We start from the raw sequence: 19,640 nt of genomic DNA on the forward strand, positions 1-19,640 counted from the left end.
AGGATGAGTTTCGTGTGAATTCATGTTTCAAGGTAGGCTGAATTCGATTCAATAGTCCAAGAAAAATTTGCCTATATCATTTGCATGCTACTTGTAAGTACTTTGTTTCAAATGACATTATTCAAGTTCAACAAACAACTCTTGCTTTTCAAGTTCCCCACAAAAATTTTGAATTTCACTACCATTAAACAATTCACTAGTTACAACATACATTCTTATAATTATTCAACATTCAAACAAAAATTTCATCATTCAACTAATGGAGTTACCGATATCAATGGACACGTCTGTCATAAATTCATATTCATCAGCAGCCAAAAATCAAATCTCATCATTCTGAACTAGTCTTTACATTACCAGACATAACAAAATGCGTAATATTAATTTTTTTCTTCGAATTACAACAAATAAATAAAAGAAAAAGAACTATCTCATCCTCATACTAAAGTCGTGTATTGTCTCTAGTACACTAAACAACACGTAAGGCACAAAACCAATTAAACATAAACAACTTAATGCAATAATACAGAATGTAGAATAAAAAAAAAATAACTCTCTTTGTTGATTGAATTTCTTATGCCACTAATCTCCCACTTTTTCCGTTATGCACATCTTGCACGAGAATTTAAGGTATTAAACACGATCACACAATAAGAAAATAAGAACTCAAGGCAAAAACTAACAAAATAAAAAAATTAAATAAAATAACATTCTTGGGTTGCCTCCCAAGTAGCACTTAATTTTTAGTCATCATCTTGACCATCAAAAGCACTCGTCAAAGAGTGGTTGACCCCCAAAGTAAGTGCCGTATGACACCACATATGGGTCTTGATTCCATGCCCCCTCAACTCTGGCTAAATATATACATTGTAAGCTCGTCTCCTCAACAACAATGACTTTGAATAATATGCATGGGATGAGAAAATCAGTGTTGACAATATTTATCAGATAATTATTCAAAAATCTCTTCTGATTGAGGTTCAACCACTAGCAAAAACTCAAATATCTCTAAATTTTCGGTATGATTTAAATCACTTTCACAACTTTGGTTGTTTGAATAATCATCATCAAACCAAATCGGATCGATCACCATTTGAGTATTTCACTTCATATCACATTATTGGCGACTCTCGAAATTTGATGTTGTGCGCTCTTCTGCATGACGCCTAGAAGTGGACAAATTTTTTATGGCTTCTTTAGTTGATTCCACGAATTTTTTCAACGTCTCTTTATGTCGAAGTCGAGTTATGTCCCTCATCTTTATAATCCAACGACTGTTTTGAAAAATCTGGGCAATTATTTCGAGGGTATTTGTGATTTCAACTTTGCAGTGAAGGATATCAATACTGATGGTAGTCAAAATCCACCATATCATTGAACAAGTGTATCATCTCACCGTCATCTAAGCTAAATATTGGACTATTAGTTGCCAGACCCATTGATTAGCAATTTTCTTGTCATTGCATCCAAAGAGTTAGAAAAAATTCAGTTAAGGAAATATTTCGAACAATTATGATCCCTGGAGGTGTTTGCTAAATTATCGAATCTCCATTACGTTGAGTAGAATGAATCTTCATTTTGTTAAGCAAAATTTGTGAATATTTGTTTATAAAACATGTTGAATCAAGAAATTTTATGTTTTGGTGTTAACAAATAATTAAGCTAAACTGGTCCAATTGAACAAAACTGATACGGTCCAAACTCAAATAGTTCTTATCAGTTTTCCTCATTTCAGTTTACCCACATTCAATTGACCAGAATCTGTTTGCACCAGCAGATAAAACTGATTGCAACAGTGTACGATACAAAGCTGATCGTAATAGTGCACGACTATCAAAAATATGTTATGGACTAAAAAACAAGCCCACAAACACATTTCGTTGGAAAAGATATGATTTCAGGAAACACATATAAAGAAGAAATTCAGCTGAACACAAAAGCTTTCCGACTACCGAGAAAGATCAAGTATTCAACTTTTCATCTGAACAAATCTCAATCTATCACACGTTCAAAAAGTATTGTATCTGATTATTTAAAGATCATTAAATATTAAGATAATACTGTGATTCATTACATTCGAATTGCAGCTTGTATACTGTCTATTATCAGCAGAGATATACTTGGAATTTCAGTTTGACATTGTTTAAGTCCAAACTGAACTAAGATCTTGCAAATCATTTGTATAATCCAAAGTTTTATAGTGTGAGCCTTCCAAACGAAAGAATGAGTGACGTAGGAATTTGAGTCTCCAGAAACATACATGTGCATTTTCCACTTTCAGTTTACTTAGACAACCTCGTTTGTGATTTGTTTTAATATGTCAGTTTGGTCTTTTTCCACACTTATTTATTGGTCAACTGACATCGACGCTCGAGAATATATAATATTTAGTTCCCAACCCAGCTAAATTAAACAGAAGAAGTAAAATTGTATTAAGTTTTTATTCAACCTCATTTTCTAAAAACTTCATCTTATCCTAACATCTTGAAATATTTCACCAAAAGGATTCCTGCAAAAACAAAATTGAAAATGGTAGATCATGCATGAATAAAGATGGATATTGAATCAAAGGAAGGAATTATGGTGAAAAAAGAAAAGCATTACTTAAATTACGTATTTTGTAATTGACAGTATTATATAAATGANGTATTTTTGTCATGGTTAAAGAGTAAACGACAGACATATTATATTTTGACTCGAGGATTTCTCAAATTTTCCCATATAAAAAGGCCAAAAAATCAAATAAAAATTAAAAAATAAAATGTTGATAATATCTATTTTACTCCAACAACAGATCTGGGTGGGTAATCATTCAAGTCAAATTGCTTCTTTCTTTGTAGTCTATCTTTCTTCTCACTCTGATCGCTATATGCGATGGCCATGAAACGTGCGGCAACTTCCGCAATTCGTGCTTTCATTTCTCCTTCTCTTCTGACCAGAGGTCTTCATGTAAGAATCTCATTTTTATTTTTATTTTTATTTTTATTTTTTGACGGATCAACCCATCGCTCCACAACTGTAAATTTCGTTTAAATTGTATGCATGATCTTCGATTAATTCCTATGCTCTGAGTTCACCGGCTTTTTTGCTTTTATTTTCGATAAATGAGGAATTTGGTCATGATGCAGATTTTTTTGTGCACGCGATTTGAATTTTTAAGGGTTATAAATAAACATAGAGCGATCATTTGTTTAGGGAAAAAATGAATTCGGGATTTTGTAGCTTTTCAGACTAAGTGTGAGGTTATTGGACCCTATTTAACCGGCGACCTCAATCTGACAACTATAGCACGAGACAAAATGCAAAAAAAAAAAAGGTTAAAACGAAGAAACAATAACAGCCGTATTTTGCTTCAGACGTTGGTCGGCTCTCTTTGTTCAGAACATATAAAAGCCCGATTATTGTATTATTATAATGCCATTTACCACATTTAAATAACGTAATAAAGTCAGTCAAATTAGTTGTGTATGCCGTAGGCCCATGCGGTACGAATGTTCTTTTTTTTGTTTGTGCGTCTACTGAAGACAATCAAACTTATTGCATGACAAATTCATTCATGCTGCATTACAAATTCATTTAGATGCTACGTTGTTTCTTTTTTCTAAGTATCTTGACTGGTAGAAGTCACAACTCTAGTTTATGTGCTTAGGCTTCACCTGGAAGCAAGAAGATAGTGGGGGTATTTTACAATGCAAACGAGTATGCTTCCATGAATCCCAATTTCTTGGGCTGTGTTGAGAATGCATTGGGCATACGTGAATGGTTAGAATCCAAAGGGCACCAGTATATCGTTACTGCCGACAAAGATGGACCGCATAGTGGTAAGTAAACATATCACTGATACAGTCATAATGTCATGGTTTTAGAAGAATCACTCTCAAATTTGAAGATATGATAATCTACCAATATGATATGGCTAATAACATGCTATCCATATTTTTGGGAAATATATTATGAAAATGCCCGGGAAATATTTAGAAAGATTGAATATTTATTCCTAAACTAAGTTCTTTCGGTTCGATGCTCTCTCGCAGAGCTTGAGAAACACATACCGGATCTCCATGTGCTGATAAGTACCCCCTTCCATCCTGCTTATGTGACTGCTGAAAGGATCAAGAAAGCGAAAAATCTGCAACTTTTGCTCACAGCTGGAATTGGCTCAGATCATATTGATCTAAAAGCTGCAGCTGATGCTGGTTTGACTGTGGCAGAGGTCACTGGAAGCAATGTCGTTTCAGTTGCAGAAGATGAACTCATGAGGATTCTCATTCTTGCACGGAATTTTTTGCCTGGCCACCATCAGGTAATCAGCGGTGATTGGAATGTTGCAGCTATTGCTTACCGAGCATATGATCTTGAAGGTAAGACTGTTGGAACAGTTGGAGCTGGACGCATTGGAAAGCTTTTGCTCCAGAGACTGAAACCTTTCAATTGTAATCTGCTCTACCATGATCGACTTAAGATGGACCCGGAGTTGGAAAGTCAAATTGGAGCGACGTACGAGGAAGATCTTGATGCTATGCTTCCAAAATGTGACATAGTAGTTATAAACACGCCTCTTACTGAAAAAACGAAGTAAGATACTGATCTTATGGTGTTTTCAAATTTAGGAAGAAATAACTTGGTCGGTCTTGTTTTACTTGATTAGCTGTACTAATGAGATAATCTATCATCCAACTCTAGCCTGATTGATCATACCAAACATGGAAGATGGCTGATGATTATTTTTACCGGTCATTTTCAGAGGGTTGTTTGACAAAGAAAGGATAGCGAAGCTGAAAAAGGGGGTTCTAATTGTGAACAATGCAAGAGGTGCAATCATGGATACCCAAGCCGTTGCTGAAGCTTGCTCCAGTGGTCATATTGCTGGTAATAGTGTTAAAACCAACCCATAAAGACATCATGAATGGTGTTTCTTGAGCTGTTTGCCCCCTTTTTTTTTGTTTTTGAGAAAATCTGTCAGCATTGTCAAGCAGCCTTAATGGTCATTCATCCTTCAGTTTCATTACCTCCATTAGTCAAACTATGGGAATGGCCATTAACAAAATCATTAATTCGAGGAAATATTGATGGTTTATCAATGATGGTGCATTTTCAAGAAAAAATATGGATTCTAAATAAATCTAATGATGAACGGGGATCTTTCCTTGTCTTCTTAAACCACTATTTCCATGGTGAATTTAGGCTACAGTGGAGACGTCTGGTACCCACAACCAGCTCCAAAGGATCACCCTTGGCGTTACATGCCAAACCAAGCTATGACACCTCATATATCTGGAACTACAATTGATGCACAAGTACTTTGCTCGCTCTTTTTTATAAAACGTGTCATCTACATATGAAAAAGAGATGCACTTTACTCCTTTTTATATGATTAAACATGATCTTGCAGTTGCGTTATGCGGCTGGAACAAAGGACATGCTTGAGGCGTATTTCAAGGGAGAGGATTTTCTTTCCCAGAATTACATCGTCAAGGATGGAGAACTGGCGCCTCAGTATCGGTAGATGGCCTTGGTGTTGTTGGGTTTGGTTACATTGGTCTGCGATTGCTCTATAGGCGATCTAAATAAATCGACCTTGCAGTTATTCCTAGCCTTGTATGTTGATGTTCTGTGCCATGGAGTGGTTGTTTGCTGAGATTTCTTCATGCTTGTAATAAATAATGGATGTTTTCTTTTTCGCCTGGGAATTAATGCGAATGCTTTGGCTTCAATGACGTGTTCCAACTTTGTTGTTTGTTACCAGGAGCCAGTTGTCAAAACTCAAAATTCTTGACGTGAGTGAATCATAATCGACCTAGAAATACAGGAACGGAGGATTAGATGTAAGTCAGAAGTTGGGTGGCATTTATTATTTAAAAATTTTGTGCACAAAATTTTTACAACTTTGTGTTACTTTCCATTTGTGAATGAGTGAAATGGCAAAACATGATATGCTTTTGAATATTTCAAAATAAAATTTAGTGATGAGTTGAGTTTTAAATCTTTAAATGCTGTCTTATTTGGGGGTTCCATGAGTCAAAAACGGGTCCGTGTTGGCCTAAGGAAGTTATATTTTTTTAGAAGAATAATTTTAAGTATTTGGTTGTTATGTGGATAAGTTTTGGAACATTTTTGCTTTTTTATGAATAAAAGAAACATTTACTTTTAATAATATAATGATAATAGAGTTACAAAGTAACAGGATGAGCTGAAACAGTGAATGGTGGAGCTCTTGTTCCTAATTTGAGATGAATTGGTATTAATCAATTCCGCTTGAATGCACTCTCAGTCTTTCTAGGCAAAAGAGAGAATGAGAAGTTTTTGCAACGACGATATGAGGTTCTCCAAGCACATTTATGACAATGTCCATGATAATATTTTTCTTATTTTTTTGTTCTACATTCCTGTTTCTTTTTCCCCTTTAAATCAAATTTCACACTTGTTGTGCGATATCTCTCTGCATTTCACTTTTTTCTAGAATTTTACTTTTAAGGTGAGGTTTTCTTTTCTTTAAGAACGATGGAGTTAATTTGTGTTTATGTTTCTATCTATTACGGTTTTCTTTGAAGTTCATCGACAAAGAGCAGTTTCAAATGTTAACATAGATTGTGCGCGTTCATTTTTCATTTAGTTTTGAACTTGGACGGTTGATTTTCTAATATCAAATCTGTTCCATTGCCAAGTTGCGTGAGGTTAAGTAACTAGATGAGTGCGTGATTTTTCTTTATTTTTTCAACTCAATAATTGTTTCTACCACTAAATTAATGAGATTAAAACCACCTTCATTTGTGTGTGTGAGAGAGAGGAATCTAAACTTTTTGGTCATGAGTAGTGAGACCGTCTCACATGAGAGAGAGAGGAATCTAAACTTTTTGGTCATGAGTAGGTCTCTTGTGATACCGTCTCACGAATCTTTATCTGTGAGACGTAAAACCTACCGATATTCACAATAAAAAGTAATACTCTTAGCATAAAAATTAATAATTTTTCATGGATAACTCAAATAAGATATACATCTCACAAAATACGACCCGTGAGACCGTCTCACACAAGTTTTTGCCTTTGGTCATTCATGAAGTACTCTGTCTATTTAACTGATATTGTGTGAAGAGGGGATGGCTATTTTGTTTGACAATATTTAATTTTTACCGGGTGCGACATTTTGAGATATAAATATGAAAATAAAATATAAAATTGGACGCTAAGATTTAAATAGAAAATACAAAAGAATTTCACTGTAATATTTTAGGTGTACAACCAATCACCGTGTTTTTAAATAGAACATATATTCTCTTAACACAAGATAACAAGTGTCTCATAAATATTATATAAATAAGTACTCAAATATTATGTGAGATGAATGAAAAAAATGAAAACTAGAGATGATTAAACTGATGAAAGGAGAGGCCTATTTAGAGGAGTTCTCCTCGTCTGAGCGCATGGAATTATGCATGATTCCTTCAATCAATTTGGCCGCCAAATTTGACGGTTAATTTGCTGCCAACCAATGCCATGACAAATGAGAAATGTTGACTTGAGAAGGTCATCTCATTGATTTATTGCGTACTTTGCTGCTCCTTGTTTTTAAATTTTGGTTAAATTCATATTCTGTTGCATATCTCTAGTCTAGTTCGCCAATATCAACACTTGCAATTAATTATTGTCTATACAATTGTCAGTGTATTATTTATAGGTAAATCCATCATTTTAAAAAAAATATATATATAAATATAATTACTACAACACACATATTTTCTATTCTTATTTAGTTTTCAATTTCAAGTAGTGTTTTTTTTATATTTAGTCGTCACATAATCCGTACTATATGTAAATCAAGAGTACCTTATTTGAGTTCTCATAGGTTCAATTCTAAATTTTTTTAAAAAAATCTACATATATTGAAAAAAAAACTATCATTTTAAAATAAAATATCTTAAAAATAATTATTGTGTTATACATACACAGTATATTACTATTATAATTTATTTACCCAACAAATACAGGGACAGTTTAGGAATTCAACACCTGTCGCAGATTCTCTCCTTCGCCCGAGGCTGCCGGCCTAGGTTCTGGATCCACTGTGTCTCGCCGGTTACAAAATCTTAGTACAGAACCCACATTATTGGATTCATTTTATACTTTCTCCAATTTCCAGTTTCATTTCATTGTGGTACTGATTCTTCCCTTCTCATACATTTGAAGGATTTTTTTAGTGAAAATCGTACTTTGAATCTGTTGATGCCAATGGATTTTACTGTAATGCAACTGCTAGTGATCTGTAGGCGTTGAATGAGTGAGGTCCTAGTGCAATTTGTGGTGGGATTGACTTAGTATTTGTGTTCATTTGACTGATTCTTTTTTGCATTCTCATTCATACTCGATGTTGTCTTGCTTATAGACCTGTATTTTATTTAGTTTTAGATGAAGTGGGATTTGTTGATTTAGGCATTTTTTTATGTTTATAAAGTACAAACAATTGGTTTACTAATGTTTCATGATTTATGGTACTTGGGACGTGGTGGGGAAGTATTGATATAGTTTGTGAAGTTTTGGTGGGTTTTCGGGAAATTTTTTATTGCTATCGTTCAATAATCACTAGGACGTTGAGATACGATTCAGAATTTATTTGTTCTTTGTGACTGTTATATATGAATGAAATAGCACACAAGCTTTTTATTGCTGATTTGTCATTTATTTGGTTATGAGCCAATGTGTGTGTGCTAGTTGAGAAACACAAACTCTCAAAAATATGTGCCATTGCTACATTGTTCTGATTCTAGCTGAAATCTTCTATTTTTCAACCTTGTCCAACCATCAGCTTTGTGCTACTTTTTTCCCTTCTGCAAAGTTCAGAAAGATACTGACTTTGCTTTATGATATCTAAACTTTTTTTTAGGTTTCTATCATGTCTATAATGCCAGAGATGCTAGCTCTCAAACAAGTCAATAAATTACCTGAGTGCGGGAGGACAAAAGAAAGCTCCTGTAATGGAAACCTTAGAAACCCTCAGGTTGATCCCATAGAGAAAAGTGCTGAAGAAAAGCAAGAGAAGAAGGCTGCTTCTTTGGTTGACACCCCCATTCAACGAGGGGAAAACGAAAATCGTGGAGAAGGGGTGGCAAATTCTGAAATAGAATACATTGAATCTGAGAATCTGGAGGATGTAGAAGATGTGGCGTGTTGTCTAAAGGTAGGGATTCTCTCTTTATAGACTCTGCAAATGCTTTCCAGTTTTTTCATGTAAAGTTCTTGATGTGAATGAGAGTTTCTGAAACGTTTCTGTTGGCATATTTATCCTCGTAATCTGTTGTGACGAATAAACTAAAGCTTTAATATTTATGTCATTCTCGTGTTCTGATTTTCAGACACTCCTATTGGGACTGAGCTCCAAAGATTGGATTTTGGTGTGTCATGCACTTAACAATGTTCGCAGGTTGTCTATATTTCACAAGGATGACATGGTTGGCATGTTGTAAGCATCAGAATTTGTTGTGTTCTTTGTAGAAAATAATAACTCCCGTTGTTTTGGTTTGCATATGGTGTTATACCAATCTTATGACTTGTAATTCTACTGACTAGGAATGATGTGATTTCCTTAATAGTGAAGTCCTTAAAGAACCCTAGAAGTGCTGTTTGTAAAACTGCAGTTATGACTTCTACTGACATTTTTAAGGCATATAATGATGATATTATTGATTCGCTGGATCCCTTGGTAAGTTTCTGTATTCCAATCTCAGCTGCTACTTTTATCCTGTAACTTCTTTATGGGGTTTTTCCTTTTCAGAATGATAATAGTTTCCTTGTTTAGCTTGTACAGCTTCTTCTGAAATCTTCACAAGACAAGAGATTCGTCTGTGACGCAGCTGAAAGTGCGTTAATAGCCCTGAGCAATTGGGTTTCTCCTCTTGTATTGCTGCCAAAGCTGCAACCTCATATTAAGAACCGGAATCCCCGAATTCGAGCAAAGGCTTCCATGTGCATTTCAAGAAGTGTGCCACGGCTGGTAAGAACTTCTACATAGGTTGGCAACATCTAACTTTGTGCGTGCTATTTATTTCTTTCCTGCACCAAGAATTGTCCACTTAACCTGATGCCTCGACTTTACAGGGGGCTGAAGGTATAGAAGAATTTGGCATCGATAAACTGATCCTAATAGGAGCATCCCAGCTTAGTGACCAGCTTCCCGAGTCCCGGGATGCTGCTCGTACGTTGTTGTTGGAGTTGCAATCTTTATATGAGAAATCTCGTATCCTGGAACCAATTGCTGATGTATCTGATAAACCCGTTGCAGCTTCGTGGGAGCATTTCTGCCAGTCGAAGCTCTCACCTTTGAGTGCACAAGCTGTCCTTCGTGTGACCAGCATTGCACGGGAGGGAATTGTTTTGCGTTCATAGCATCTAAGTAGGTGCTTCACGCCTGGGAGATATGTTTGTTTTGTTTATTGAATTGGGTAGTAGTAAGGTGATAATTTGAGTTAAGAATGAAATTTGTGCCTCGTAAATTTCTCCATCTTAATGGACCAAAAAAGAACACTTGTGTATACTTTTATATGTTTTACTAAATGTAACCTTTGGGATTATGACGTCTCACGGTGCCTCCAGGTTTTTGTGTTTCGTTGGGTTTTCAAATTATATATTGATGTGGTTTGAATATAGATTGATGACTATTAAGTTATATATGCTGGGTTTATGAGAAGATGATATATTCAAAAATCAGAGATAAATCGAGACAAAAATATACCTTGAAATTAATATTTTTTCAAGGTTAAAACAATTTACACGAAATGTTATAATAAAATTGAATCGGGTTAAAATATTTTTGATGGAGTTAAATTCCAATTTGGACCCAAAACCCATCGTCACAAAAAATAAAATAAAAAAATTATTCCTATAAAAAGTTGATGTATTAATTGTGTTTGGATCAAGTGAAGTCATACCTATATGGGCACTACCTTCACTTCATTTCAACGGGTAAGATCTTGTCACACATACAATNAGAGCCTGGAAACATTGTTTTCGAACGATCGAAACAAAAAAAAACATCACTTTAGTGTTTCAAAATTTGATATCGATTTGTTAGAATTTGAAAAAAATTTCAACATGAAAGTTATAGATAATGAAAAGACAAATATTTTAGAAAAAAATCGATGAGGCCGATACGACAACGTATAAAAATCTCATTCATTCTTTATTTATGTCATGTTAAATATTTTCTCGAATTCCAACCGATCAATACAGATTCTATAAAATCTCACTCATCAGCGATTTACATCATGTTATTGAATTTTCAAATTATATAAGAAATATTGCATAAAAATAAAAAAAAATAAATAAAAAAACATTTAAAATTTTAATGTTCATCCTCCTGTTTAAAAATCTTGACTACGTCCGTGTATTTTGAAATATATTTTTTTTCAAAAATTTAATTTGACCAATATTATTATTATTATTTCCGGATGATAGATATTATGTATGATTTAAAAACGGTAGTTACGTCATTATATTTAACAAAAAAAGCATCGAGCTCGGACATAAAACAATATGACAACTAGTTAGCAACGTGAAAATGGTATCTTATTTGAATTGTGGATGGACCATTTTATTCTTTATTATAATCATTATTTTTTTATGACGATGAAACTCATCGGAAAATGTGATACACTTCATGTGAAAATGTGGTACACTTCATGTGAAAATGTGACACTAAAAAAGAACCCAAAGACTGAACATAAAAAAATAGACGGTTGGAGATTGAAGGTCAATTTCTCGTATTATAAATGTATAATGGTTAAATTCTTGATAAATATGACGGGCTAGAAAGTGTTCAAAACAAATCGGATGTACTTTACCATTCAGCCCCTCCTATTTGGACTTTGTAAATAACTGGGCTACCCCATTCCCAAATATGACACGGGAAATTAGATAATTTTTAAATTTGAATAATTTATTTTTTAGGGTTCAATCTCTCTCTCTCCCAACAGCGATTCCAGTAATATGACGCCTCTCTCCCAACTCAGCGATGACATCGTTCGCGACATGTCCATCTCAGCTCTTTTCTCTGATTTCGTCTGTTCTTTTTTCCCTAATTTGTTCGTTTTTTTCCATAACTAAGTGAAAATTTAGTCTTGATTTTGTGGAAGTTAATCAGCTTATCGATTTAATTTCCCGTGGAGTATGTGTTGGTATGAGCATGTTAGGGAGAAAAGAGAATGCAGATGTCAACACTTTAGTTGATTGATTTTTGTATCATTGTATGTGATTCAAGGGATGTTACGTCATGTTTAATTGTATGTTTATCTTTATATGCATTGAATTGTTATCAAGTGTTGGAAATATTTGTTATCACAACAGTCTTTTTCAGGGTGGAAAAATTAATTGTCTCGATTTCCATCGGACTGCTGATTTATTGGTAACATCTTGCGACGATGATTCTGTGCGATTCTATGATATTTCAAACGCCAAGTTAGACCTCCTGACTCTTTCCAACTCGGGTCTCCGTGTCTCCCGTTAAATTTTGATGGATTTTCATAAAATGCAGATTGCTAAAGACAACATATCACACGAAACATGGGGCTGATAGAATCTGTTTCACTCACCACCCAAGTGCTGTTATATGCTCTTCAAAACACACTTTGGATTCTGATGAAGGTGGTTGGCCTCATCTATATTTTGATTATCTATCTGATAGATATCATGACCAGGTGGTTCTGATAGGTTTTTATCTATGTTATAGCTCCAGAATCGTTGAGGTATCTGTCTATGTATGACAATCGGTGCCTTAGGTACTTTAAGGGCCACAAAGGAAGGTATGCCATGCTAGTTTATCAAAAGTGCTTCGATGATGGTGACATTTTATAATGATACTGATTACCGATTCTTCTATAAATTTACTTCTTTAAAATGTAGGGTAGTGTCTCTGTGCATGTCCCCGGTCAATGATGGTTTTATGTCTGGTTCTCTGGATCATAGCGTACGAATGTGGGATCTTCGTGTGAACGTTTGCCAGGTTGATTTTCCGATTTTTGTTTGTCCCATTGATAATAGACTGTACTTCACAGTCATTTGCACTATGAGTTATATGCAGCATTGTAGTATATTTGACATGGTAGTTTTTTTTAATTTGCCCATTCAAAATTTGGTTTTTTTTTTTGGGTGTCTTGAGGAAATAACTTGGACCATTTTGTTGTAAATGGAGTGTTATTTCTCTTTGTACTGGCCGGAGAAAGTTGGCTGAAATTTTCTAAACTATATTTTTGTTGATAGAGATAGTTCGACATAAGTTTTCCCACCAAAGTAAAAAAATGCTATAGGATCCTTGAAGCATGCCCCAACTCTTTTTTGTTTTTTTTTGGGATCTGATGTGTGCTCACTAATGTAGCTTTCAGGGAATGTTACATCTGCGGGGTAGGCCTACTGTTGCTTATGATCAACAGGGGTTGGTCTTTGCAGTGGCTATGGAGGGCGGAGCAATTAAATTATTTGATTCCAGATCATATGACAAGGTTTGATCTTTTGAAAAAAAATATATATCACTTCGTTGTCCAAATTATATAGATTGTTACTTTTATGTAGGGTCCGTTCGATACATTTCTAGTGGGGGGTGATACTGCTGAGGTTTGTGATATTAAGTTCAGCAATGATGGTAAATCAATGCTTTTGACAACAACTAACAACCATGTATATCTCCTCGATGCTTATCATGGGGAGAAGGTAACTTTTGTTATGGATGCCTGTTTTCAACTTGTCATTACTGCGTCAAAATTTGCAAAGCCATTTTTAATTGTGGCTGTTGTTATTCCCATGTTGCAGAAATGTGGATTTAGTATGGACTCTTCTGTAAATGTGACGATAGAGGCAACTTTCACTCCTGACGGCCAATATGTGCTTTCTGGTACTGTTATTGTAAATTCAACTCCAAATAATCTTTTTACCTCTAATCTTCATATGGAATGTTCCCACCAATTCTTTTGTCCAATTGCCTCTTCTGGAGTTGCTACTTTTGGAATGTGATTTTTTCATGTTGGTGATCTTATTCAGTTTGATATCTTTTCAAGTTGATCTCTTTATGACCTCAGTAGATTTTGTTTGACTCTATTCACAAGTTTAGTTAAGACAAAGGCTACTGATGATAAAGCCCAAGATCAGATAAAGGATTCTGATGAGAAAGCCCTGTCTATTAATGTATGAGTCTGTGAATAGAGATATGGCCCAAGTGAAGTTTGGGCCTGATTAATTAGAGGAACATTCTTTATGAATTTATCAGTAGAGTCTGTTATAACTGTGGAACGGATTTGTTCCCATTGTCACAAGATTGTTAGCTAAATCTTCGCATATAATGATGTATGCTGTACATGATGAATCAAGAGATGAAATATGTTTTCCCTTCCTTCATGCACGATCTTTCTTTCTAATTAGTTTAGTCACAACTCTCAGCACTACTATGTCACTTATTCCAGTGTGAAGGTTGAATTACCTGCCCTTCTGATTATTGTTTTTGTCGGATTTAGAGAATTAATGACTCTAAATTGTGATTCCTTTAAGGATTTGTTTTTGACTTTATGTTGCGAGTGATTATTTTCGAGTCTGTTCCAGGCTCAGGGGATGGAAAGATACATGCATGGAACATCAGTGATGAGCCTAATAAGGTATTGGCCACCCCATCCCTGGAGTTGAAATTCCAAATGCTCTTTGCTTTAGCAGTACTGCAGTATGCAACAATTATTAGTAGTTTAATGCTATTTAGAACATAAGCAGGACAAATACGTGGTGAGATATTTTTCACTGTCCCTGATGAAAGCTCAGTTCTAGTGTATTTGCGGATTTGTGATTGAGTCGTCAGTCCAGAATTTTTTATTCATTGATTAATCAGTCCAGCCCACTTCACTATGTATTAATTCATGCCGCAAACTCTGGTTTTTGAATGTGTATTTGTTTTTAATTTGTATATGATTGCTGAGCGAATGAGCAAAATAAAGAGGTTGAATTACTAGTTTGTAACCCAGGATCAGTGTGTAATTTTAAGACACCTCATTCCGTATCTTGTGGATTTGAGTAGGAATGGTGGTTGTGTTTGCACAGGTAGGGTGCTGGGATAGCTACATAGGAGTTCCAACATGCCTGAGATGGGCTCCGCGTAGAGCAATGTTTGCTGCTGCATCATCGGTACTCAGCTTCTGGATTCCCAGTGAAGAAGGCAAACCACCGGTGGAACCACTATCTGAAACTTGACATCAATAACTTGCTACACATCACTCTTGTTTTATTTTTGTGGATGGACTGGTATGTTCTTTATTTTGCGTGGACTCTCTATTCAATATGGGTCCTTCCTATTTCATTTTTCTTTCACTGATTCGAATATTCGTCTTCCTCGACATCTCGTGGCCATTTTTCCCTCGGAATAACCAATTACCAGTTGTCCAATTGCCTTAATTTACATTGACGATTACGGGCCACAATAGATGGCTATGTGAACATGGCCCCTGCTTTGGTTTTAAGGGTTCATTTCAATAAATCACCTTTTCAAACTACATATTTAATTTCTCGAAGAATGATCAGTTGAGCTTAATACCACTTGTTAACTTTAAAAGATCACAGAAAACAAGACGACTTTATTATGTTCCATTGTATCACGTTTTGCACAAATTAAAGATAACACGAAAACACATACAACAGTAGCTAACAAATAAAAGCAAAATGAGAAGAACCAACTCTTAAAACACAGCGCAACAGTCGCTAACAAATAAAAGTAAATCTTGCGACGGTTTACTTTTAACCCACTTGTTTGGTCTTCTTCTCTCCCACCTGGAGTGTCGCCTCCTGCAGCCTCTGCTTCTCGTAATCCAACGGTTTTCGCCCACAAAAGGGTTGAAGTACCTGTCAACGCACACCGAGAAAGGTTTCCCGGCGACCTCGTAGTGAGAACGGTGGCGCGTGATGCAACGTAACGAAGAAGTTGAGGTGTTATAAAAAGGGGAGGGGTTAGTGCAACGTGTTGGATTGCACCGATGTTTATTAATATACAAATGTTTGTTAAGGATAATTAATTACTTGTTAAAATGAGTATTTCTCCTAATTAATGAAATTAACATGGATCATAGATAGTAGTATTGCACGTTCTCCTGCAAGATCCTCGATACTTAAAATTTATTTTAAAATTAATTAATTAATTAAAGATACAAATAAACAGGTCGCTGACTTTGGATTTTTTGTCGGATTTAGAGAATTAATTTCAGTCAAGATATGTTCGATCTACATTTTTATAAACTTTAAGAAACCTATTGGTATTTAAAATAAATTTTCATGGAGTTTTAAAAAATATGTGATATTATTTTTATAAAAATCCAGAAATTTTCAAATTTTTAACCGACGACATTATAATACAAACATAAAAGTTTAAAATAAATAATAAAATGTCAAATTATCTTTGCTTGAACCCAAAGATCAAATCATGTTTCTGTACTTTTTTTTTCTCTGTTCAAACCACATTTTTATATATAAATCTTTCTTTTTCTCTTCAATTTTTTTTTTTTTAGATTTTAGCCGATTTTTCAGATATTAAAAATTTATAAATTGTTGATTAACTAACTTTTACAATCAAAAGCAAAATTTTTAAAAATCATAGATTTCAATTTTTTTAATTCTGGCAGTTGGAATTTTAAAATTGATTTTGTTATTTTTAATACATAGTTTATACCGTTAATTTTAATATTAAATATAATAAAAGATAGCCCAAAAAGCTACAACATTGTTTAATTTTTAAATAGATGTACATCCACGCCACAAAAAATGTAAAAAAATATAATGACAAAAACGGCTACATAAATTTTTTTAAAAGAAAAATTAATATTTTATTGTATAAATTGATGAAAAGAACTTGTTTTTAACGTACCAGATGGAGCTATGATAATTGTCTTATCGCACTCTTCTTCACTACTAGTTACTATGCACACGCATCATGTGTGTACAATCTTTTTTATTATTATCAATGGACTAAAGTGAAATTTGACAAATTATGGAGGGACTAAATTGATATTTGAATTGTTGAAATAAAAATAAAAGTGTGTTTTGAAATTAAAACAAAACAAAAAACAAAAAACGAAAGTGTAATATTAATATCATATAAAGGTAAAATTGGAAAAAAAGTTGGTGTCCTCTCTAGATAGTTATTATCATGTCCTCACACTTAATATAATAGTATAGATTTACATGGGTAGCCTTGTAATGCCCGAGATTTTATCGTGTTAATCGAAAAGGATTAATGGATTAATTGATTAATTGATGTGATTATAGAAGGGTCACGACGAGACTAAAATTGGAAAGGCATGATGATTGCATATGTGACTGACAGTAGACATCGCGCACATGCGCGGCAGGGAGGCGCGCATATGCGCGAGAGACCAAGTGCGAAGGCAGAGGACCTCGAGCAGGGGGTGAGATGCACAAGTGACATTTCCAGAGAATGTGGCGCACATGCGCGAAAGACGAACGCGCATATGCGCGAGAAGCCAAGCGCCATGTCCAGAGAACCTCGCGCATATGCGCCGAGGGAAGGCGCGCATATGCGCGAGAGCTGCCGAGATACACGCGCCGAGACATATGGTCTCGCGCATATGCGCCGAGTGATGTCGCGCATATGCGCGAGACGTGTTGCATGTAGGATGAGCCATTTGCCTTGTTGCATGTGACGTGTATATATATATACATACATACTTCAATTCTGAATTCAGAAAGAACGAGAGAAGCTTCGAGGGAAGAAAGGTTGAAAATCCTTACGCCTTTTTATTTCGATCCGTCCGTCAGATTTTGAATCCGACTTCAGTACTGTGTTCCTATCAACGCAGGCTACAACTTGACGTAAGTTTTGCTACGTTGTGATATGTTTTGAAATTCTGATATTGTCAGAATTGAACAGAATTTATGTATGATGTTCTTGACATAGTAAACCTCGTAGAATCGAAACCGGACTGAAGAATAGATACCGTATGGAATTATTATGATTTTCGGACGGAATTGACTGAGATTTGATATCAGATTTGTATCATTACTGATTATGAATTGAGATTTGATTATTGTTATGTGTTCTGGATTTACTGATCAGTATATAATGGAAGTCAGATCGAAGAACAGACTGTGTATGCAATTGATATGATTTTCAGAACTGTTATGATAGAGATTGTACTGAATTGAGAGTATGATCTATTATTGTTGAGAGTATGAATTATGCCGATATTGATTATGAGTTCTGGTAGTATATCTGTGATGTTGAGATTGACGGGATTACTGAGACCGTATTGTTATGCCGTCGAAACATCCGTAAATTGATATTGATCAGATTGTGTTTTGATTTGAGTATTCATCAGAACAGGTTTTGAACTGAGTTATAGACTGATATTGTCTCTATTCGATATTGTCATTGCCAGATTGGGTATGGACAGAGTTGAATTCGAGACTTCGTCTTCGTCAAACGGAGAAGATAAAGGTATAAATTAATGTTGAGTTGGGATTGCACAACTCGAGTGAGGTTTGACTCGAGTTTCCCTAAATCACATACTTTATTTTATTGCATTGATATTTGCAATTAATGAATGAATTGATATGCTTGTTCTATTGATATATAGATAGCAGGTATTAAATGATTGGTCTTGTGACAGAAGTGCCTGATAGTGATAGAATCGTCACTGGCACATTGCACATTGTCACAGGATAGGAATATGGCAGAAGTGCCATAGTCTTTGACAGATAGGTCAGGACATCGGACGTTTGGTCATATCGAAGTGGATAGAATTGGAGTTGCTTCTATTACTGATGTTCGATATGGAAAGGGCCAAAGTCTGTGAATAAGAACGTACCACCACCCCGATCGGGAGTGTAGGTGGGTGTATGTTCTTATTCTGATCGGGATCCCTAGATTAGGACTGAGTCGAGTCTGAGTCTGAGAATCACGGAGAGTGATTCATTGATTGATATTGATTTATGTTTCTGATTTTGGTACATGTTTAGAATATGACTTTTTATTGATATTGATCCATGTTTCGGATTGTGATACATGCGACGAATACTTTATTCATGTTTTGATTAGTATGCATGTTATGAATATCCTTTATATGCTTTTACATTGATTATATGATTGCATGCATACATGGTTTATACTGAGAATATAATTCTCACCGGAGTTATCCGGCTGTTGTCTTGTTTGTATGTGTGCATGACAACAGGTGGAACAGGATTAGGGTCAAAAAGATAACGAGGCTGGACTAGATAGCGTGGAGGCTCCGGAATTGGCTTAGAGATAGGGTTGAACACTGGATATTAGATGTTTCAACCTAAGTTGAATAAGTGTATGTGGTACAGGACTTGTACTTTTATACCGATATGTATAGTAACTAGATTACATTACGTTTCCGCATTCATAATTAAAAAGAAAAAAATTTAGTCCCACATTACTTAATTGTTCATTTGATATTAATAATGATTAAGACATGGATTAGCGTCCGGGTCCCCACAAGCCTCCTCAATCAGATTTAGGTGGCCATGCCCTCAAGATCTTTGTTTGGATTAATGAAATGTCACGTTAATCCAAAAAAAAATAGTCACCACCAATTCTATCTTGTATTTGCCACGCTGAATCCTGCACAGACAAACAAACATTTGGGCATCAG

The 19,640-nt window shown here is 35.0% G+C and overlaps 3 protein-coding genes across 5 annotated transcripts; all 3 read left to right on the forward strand.

Annotated features, from left to right (window-relative positions):
* The first annotated feature begins 2,760 nt into the window (after window positions 1–2,760).
* LOC140965136 (formate dehydrogenase, mitochondrial) lies at window positions 2,761–5,714 on the forward strand. Its single transcript, XM_073425203.1, has 6 exons — window positions 2,761–2,949; window positions 3,650–3,821; window positions 4,035–4,575; window positions 4,745–4,869; window positions 5,185–5,297; window positions 5,393–5,714. The coding sequence occupies exons 1-6, from the start codon at window positions 2,875–2,877 to the stop codon at window positions 5,504–5,506; spliced, it is 1,140 nt and encodes a 379-aa protein (XP_073281304.1). The 5' UTR covers window positions 2,761–2,874; the 3' UTR covers window positions 5,507–5,714.
* Window positions 5,715–7,967: 2,253 nt separating this feature from the next.
* Window positions 7,968–10,568, forward strand: LOC140963815 (uncharacterized). Of its 2 annotated transcripts, none has more exons than XM_073423224.1 (6): window positions 7,968–8,152; window positions 8,879–9,172; window positions 9,348–9,454; window positions 9,562–9,694; window positions 9,791–9,985; window positions 10,090–10,568. In XM_073423224.1, exons 2-6 carry the CDS (start codon window positions 8,888–8,890, stop codon window positions 10,375–10,377), a joined length of 1,008 nt encoding a protein of 335 aa, XP_073279325.1. In that variant the 5' UTR covers window positions 7,968–8,152; window positions 8,879–8,887; the 3' UTR covers window positions 10,378–10,568. The 2 variants fall into 2 exon arrangements, with proteins under 2 accessions (XP_073279325.1, XP_073279326.1); XM_073423225.1 differs by having other exon boundaries at window positions 8,904–9,172.
* Window positions 10,569–11,904: 1,336 nt separating this feature from the next.
* LOC140964867 (protein ANTHESIS POMOTING FACTOR 1) lies at window positions 11,905–15,387 on the forward strand. 2 transcript variants are annotated; one of them, XM_073424839.1, is made up of 10 exons: window positions 11,905–12,048; window positions 12,344–12,444; window positions 12,521–12,630; window positions 12,716–12,788; window positions 12,889–12,988; window positions 13,368–13,484; window positions 13,555–13,692; window positions 13,792–13,873; window positions 14,575–14,627; window positions 15,061–15,387. In XM_073424839.1, the coding sequence occupies exons 1-10, from the start codon at window positions 11,977–11,979 to the stop codon at window positions 15,208–15,210; spliced, it is 996 nt and encodes a 331-aa protein (XP_073280940.1). In that variant the 5' UTR covers window positions 11,905–11,976; the 3' UTR covers window positions 15,211–15,387. The 2 variants fall into 2 exon arrangements, with proteins under 2 accessions (XP_073280940.1, XP_073280939.1); XM_073424838.1 differs by having other exon boundaries at window positions 11,927–12,444.
* The last annotated feature ends 4,253 nt before the right edge of the window (window positions 15,388–19,640 follow it).

This window comes from Primulina huaijiensis, chromosome 18, assembly GCF_012295235.1.
Source record: "Primulina huaijiensis isolate GDHJ02 chromosome 18, ASM1229523v2, whole genome shotgun sequence".
Taxonomy (NCBI): Eukaryota; Viridiplantae; Streptophyta; class Magnoliopsida; order Lamiales; family Gesneriaceae; genus Primulina; species Primulina huaijiensis.

Coding starts and splice junctions, on each gene's coding strand:
- LOC140964867 (XM_073424838.1), top strand. CDS start 12,260: ATGTTTAATTGTATGTTTATCTTTATATGCATTGAATTGTTATCAAGT. Junction 12,989..13,367: donor TTCGTGTGAACGTTTGCCAG/GTTGATTTTCCG, acceptor TGTAGCTTTCAG/GGAATGTTACATCTGCGGGG. Junction 14,628..15,060: donor TCAGTGATGAGCCTAATAAG/GTATTGGCCACC, acceptor GTGTTTGCACAG/GTAGGGTGCTGGGATAGCTA.
- LOC140965136 (XM_073425203.1), top strand. CDS start 2,875: ATGGCCATGAAACGTGCGGCAACTTCCGCAATTCGTGCTTTCATTTCT. Junction 2,950..3,649: donor TTCTGACCAGAGGTCTTCAT/GTAAGAATCTCA, acceptor TTATGTGCTTAG/GCTTCACCTGGAAGCAAGAA. Junction 3,822..4,034: donor CAAAGATGGACCGCATAGTG/GTAAGTAAACAT, acceptor GCTCTCTCGCAG/AGCTTGAGAAACACATACCG.
- LOC140963815 (XM_073423224.1), top strand. CDS start 8,888: ATGTCTATAATGCCAGAGATGCTAGCTCTCAAACAAGTCAATAAATTA. Junction 9,455..9,561: donor GATGACATGGTTGGCATGTT/GTAAGCATCAGA, acceptor TCTACTGACTAG/GAATGATGTGATTTCCTTAA. Junction 9,986..10,089: donor CAAGAAGTGTGCCACGGCTG/GTAAGAACTTCT, acceptor TCGACTTTACAG/GGGGCTGAAGGTATAGAAGA.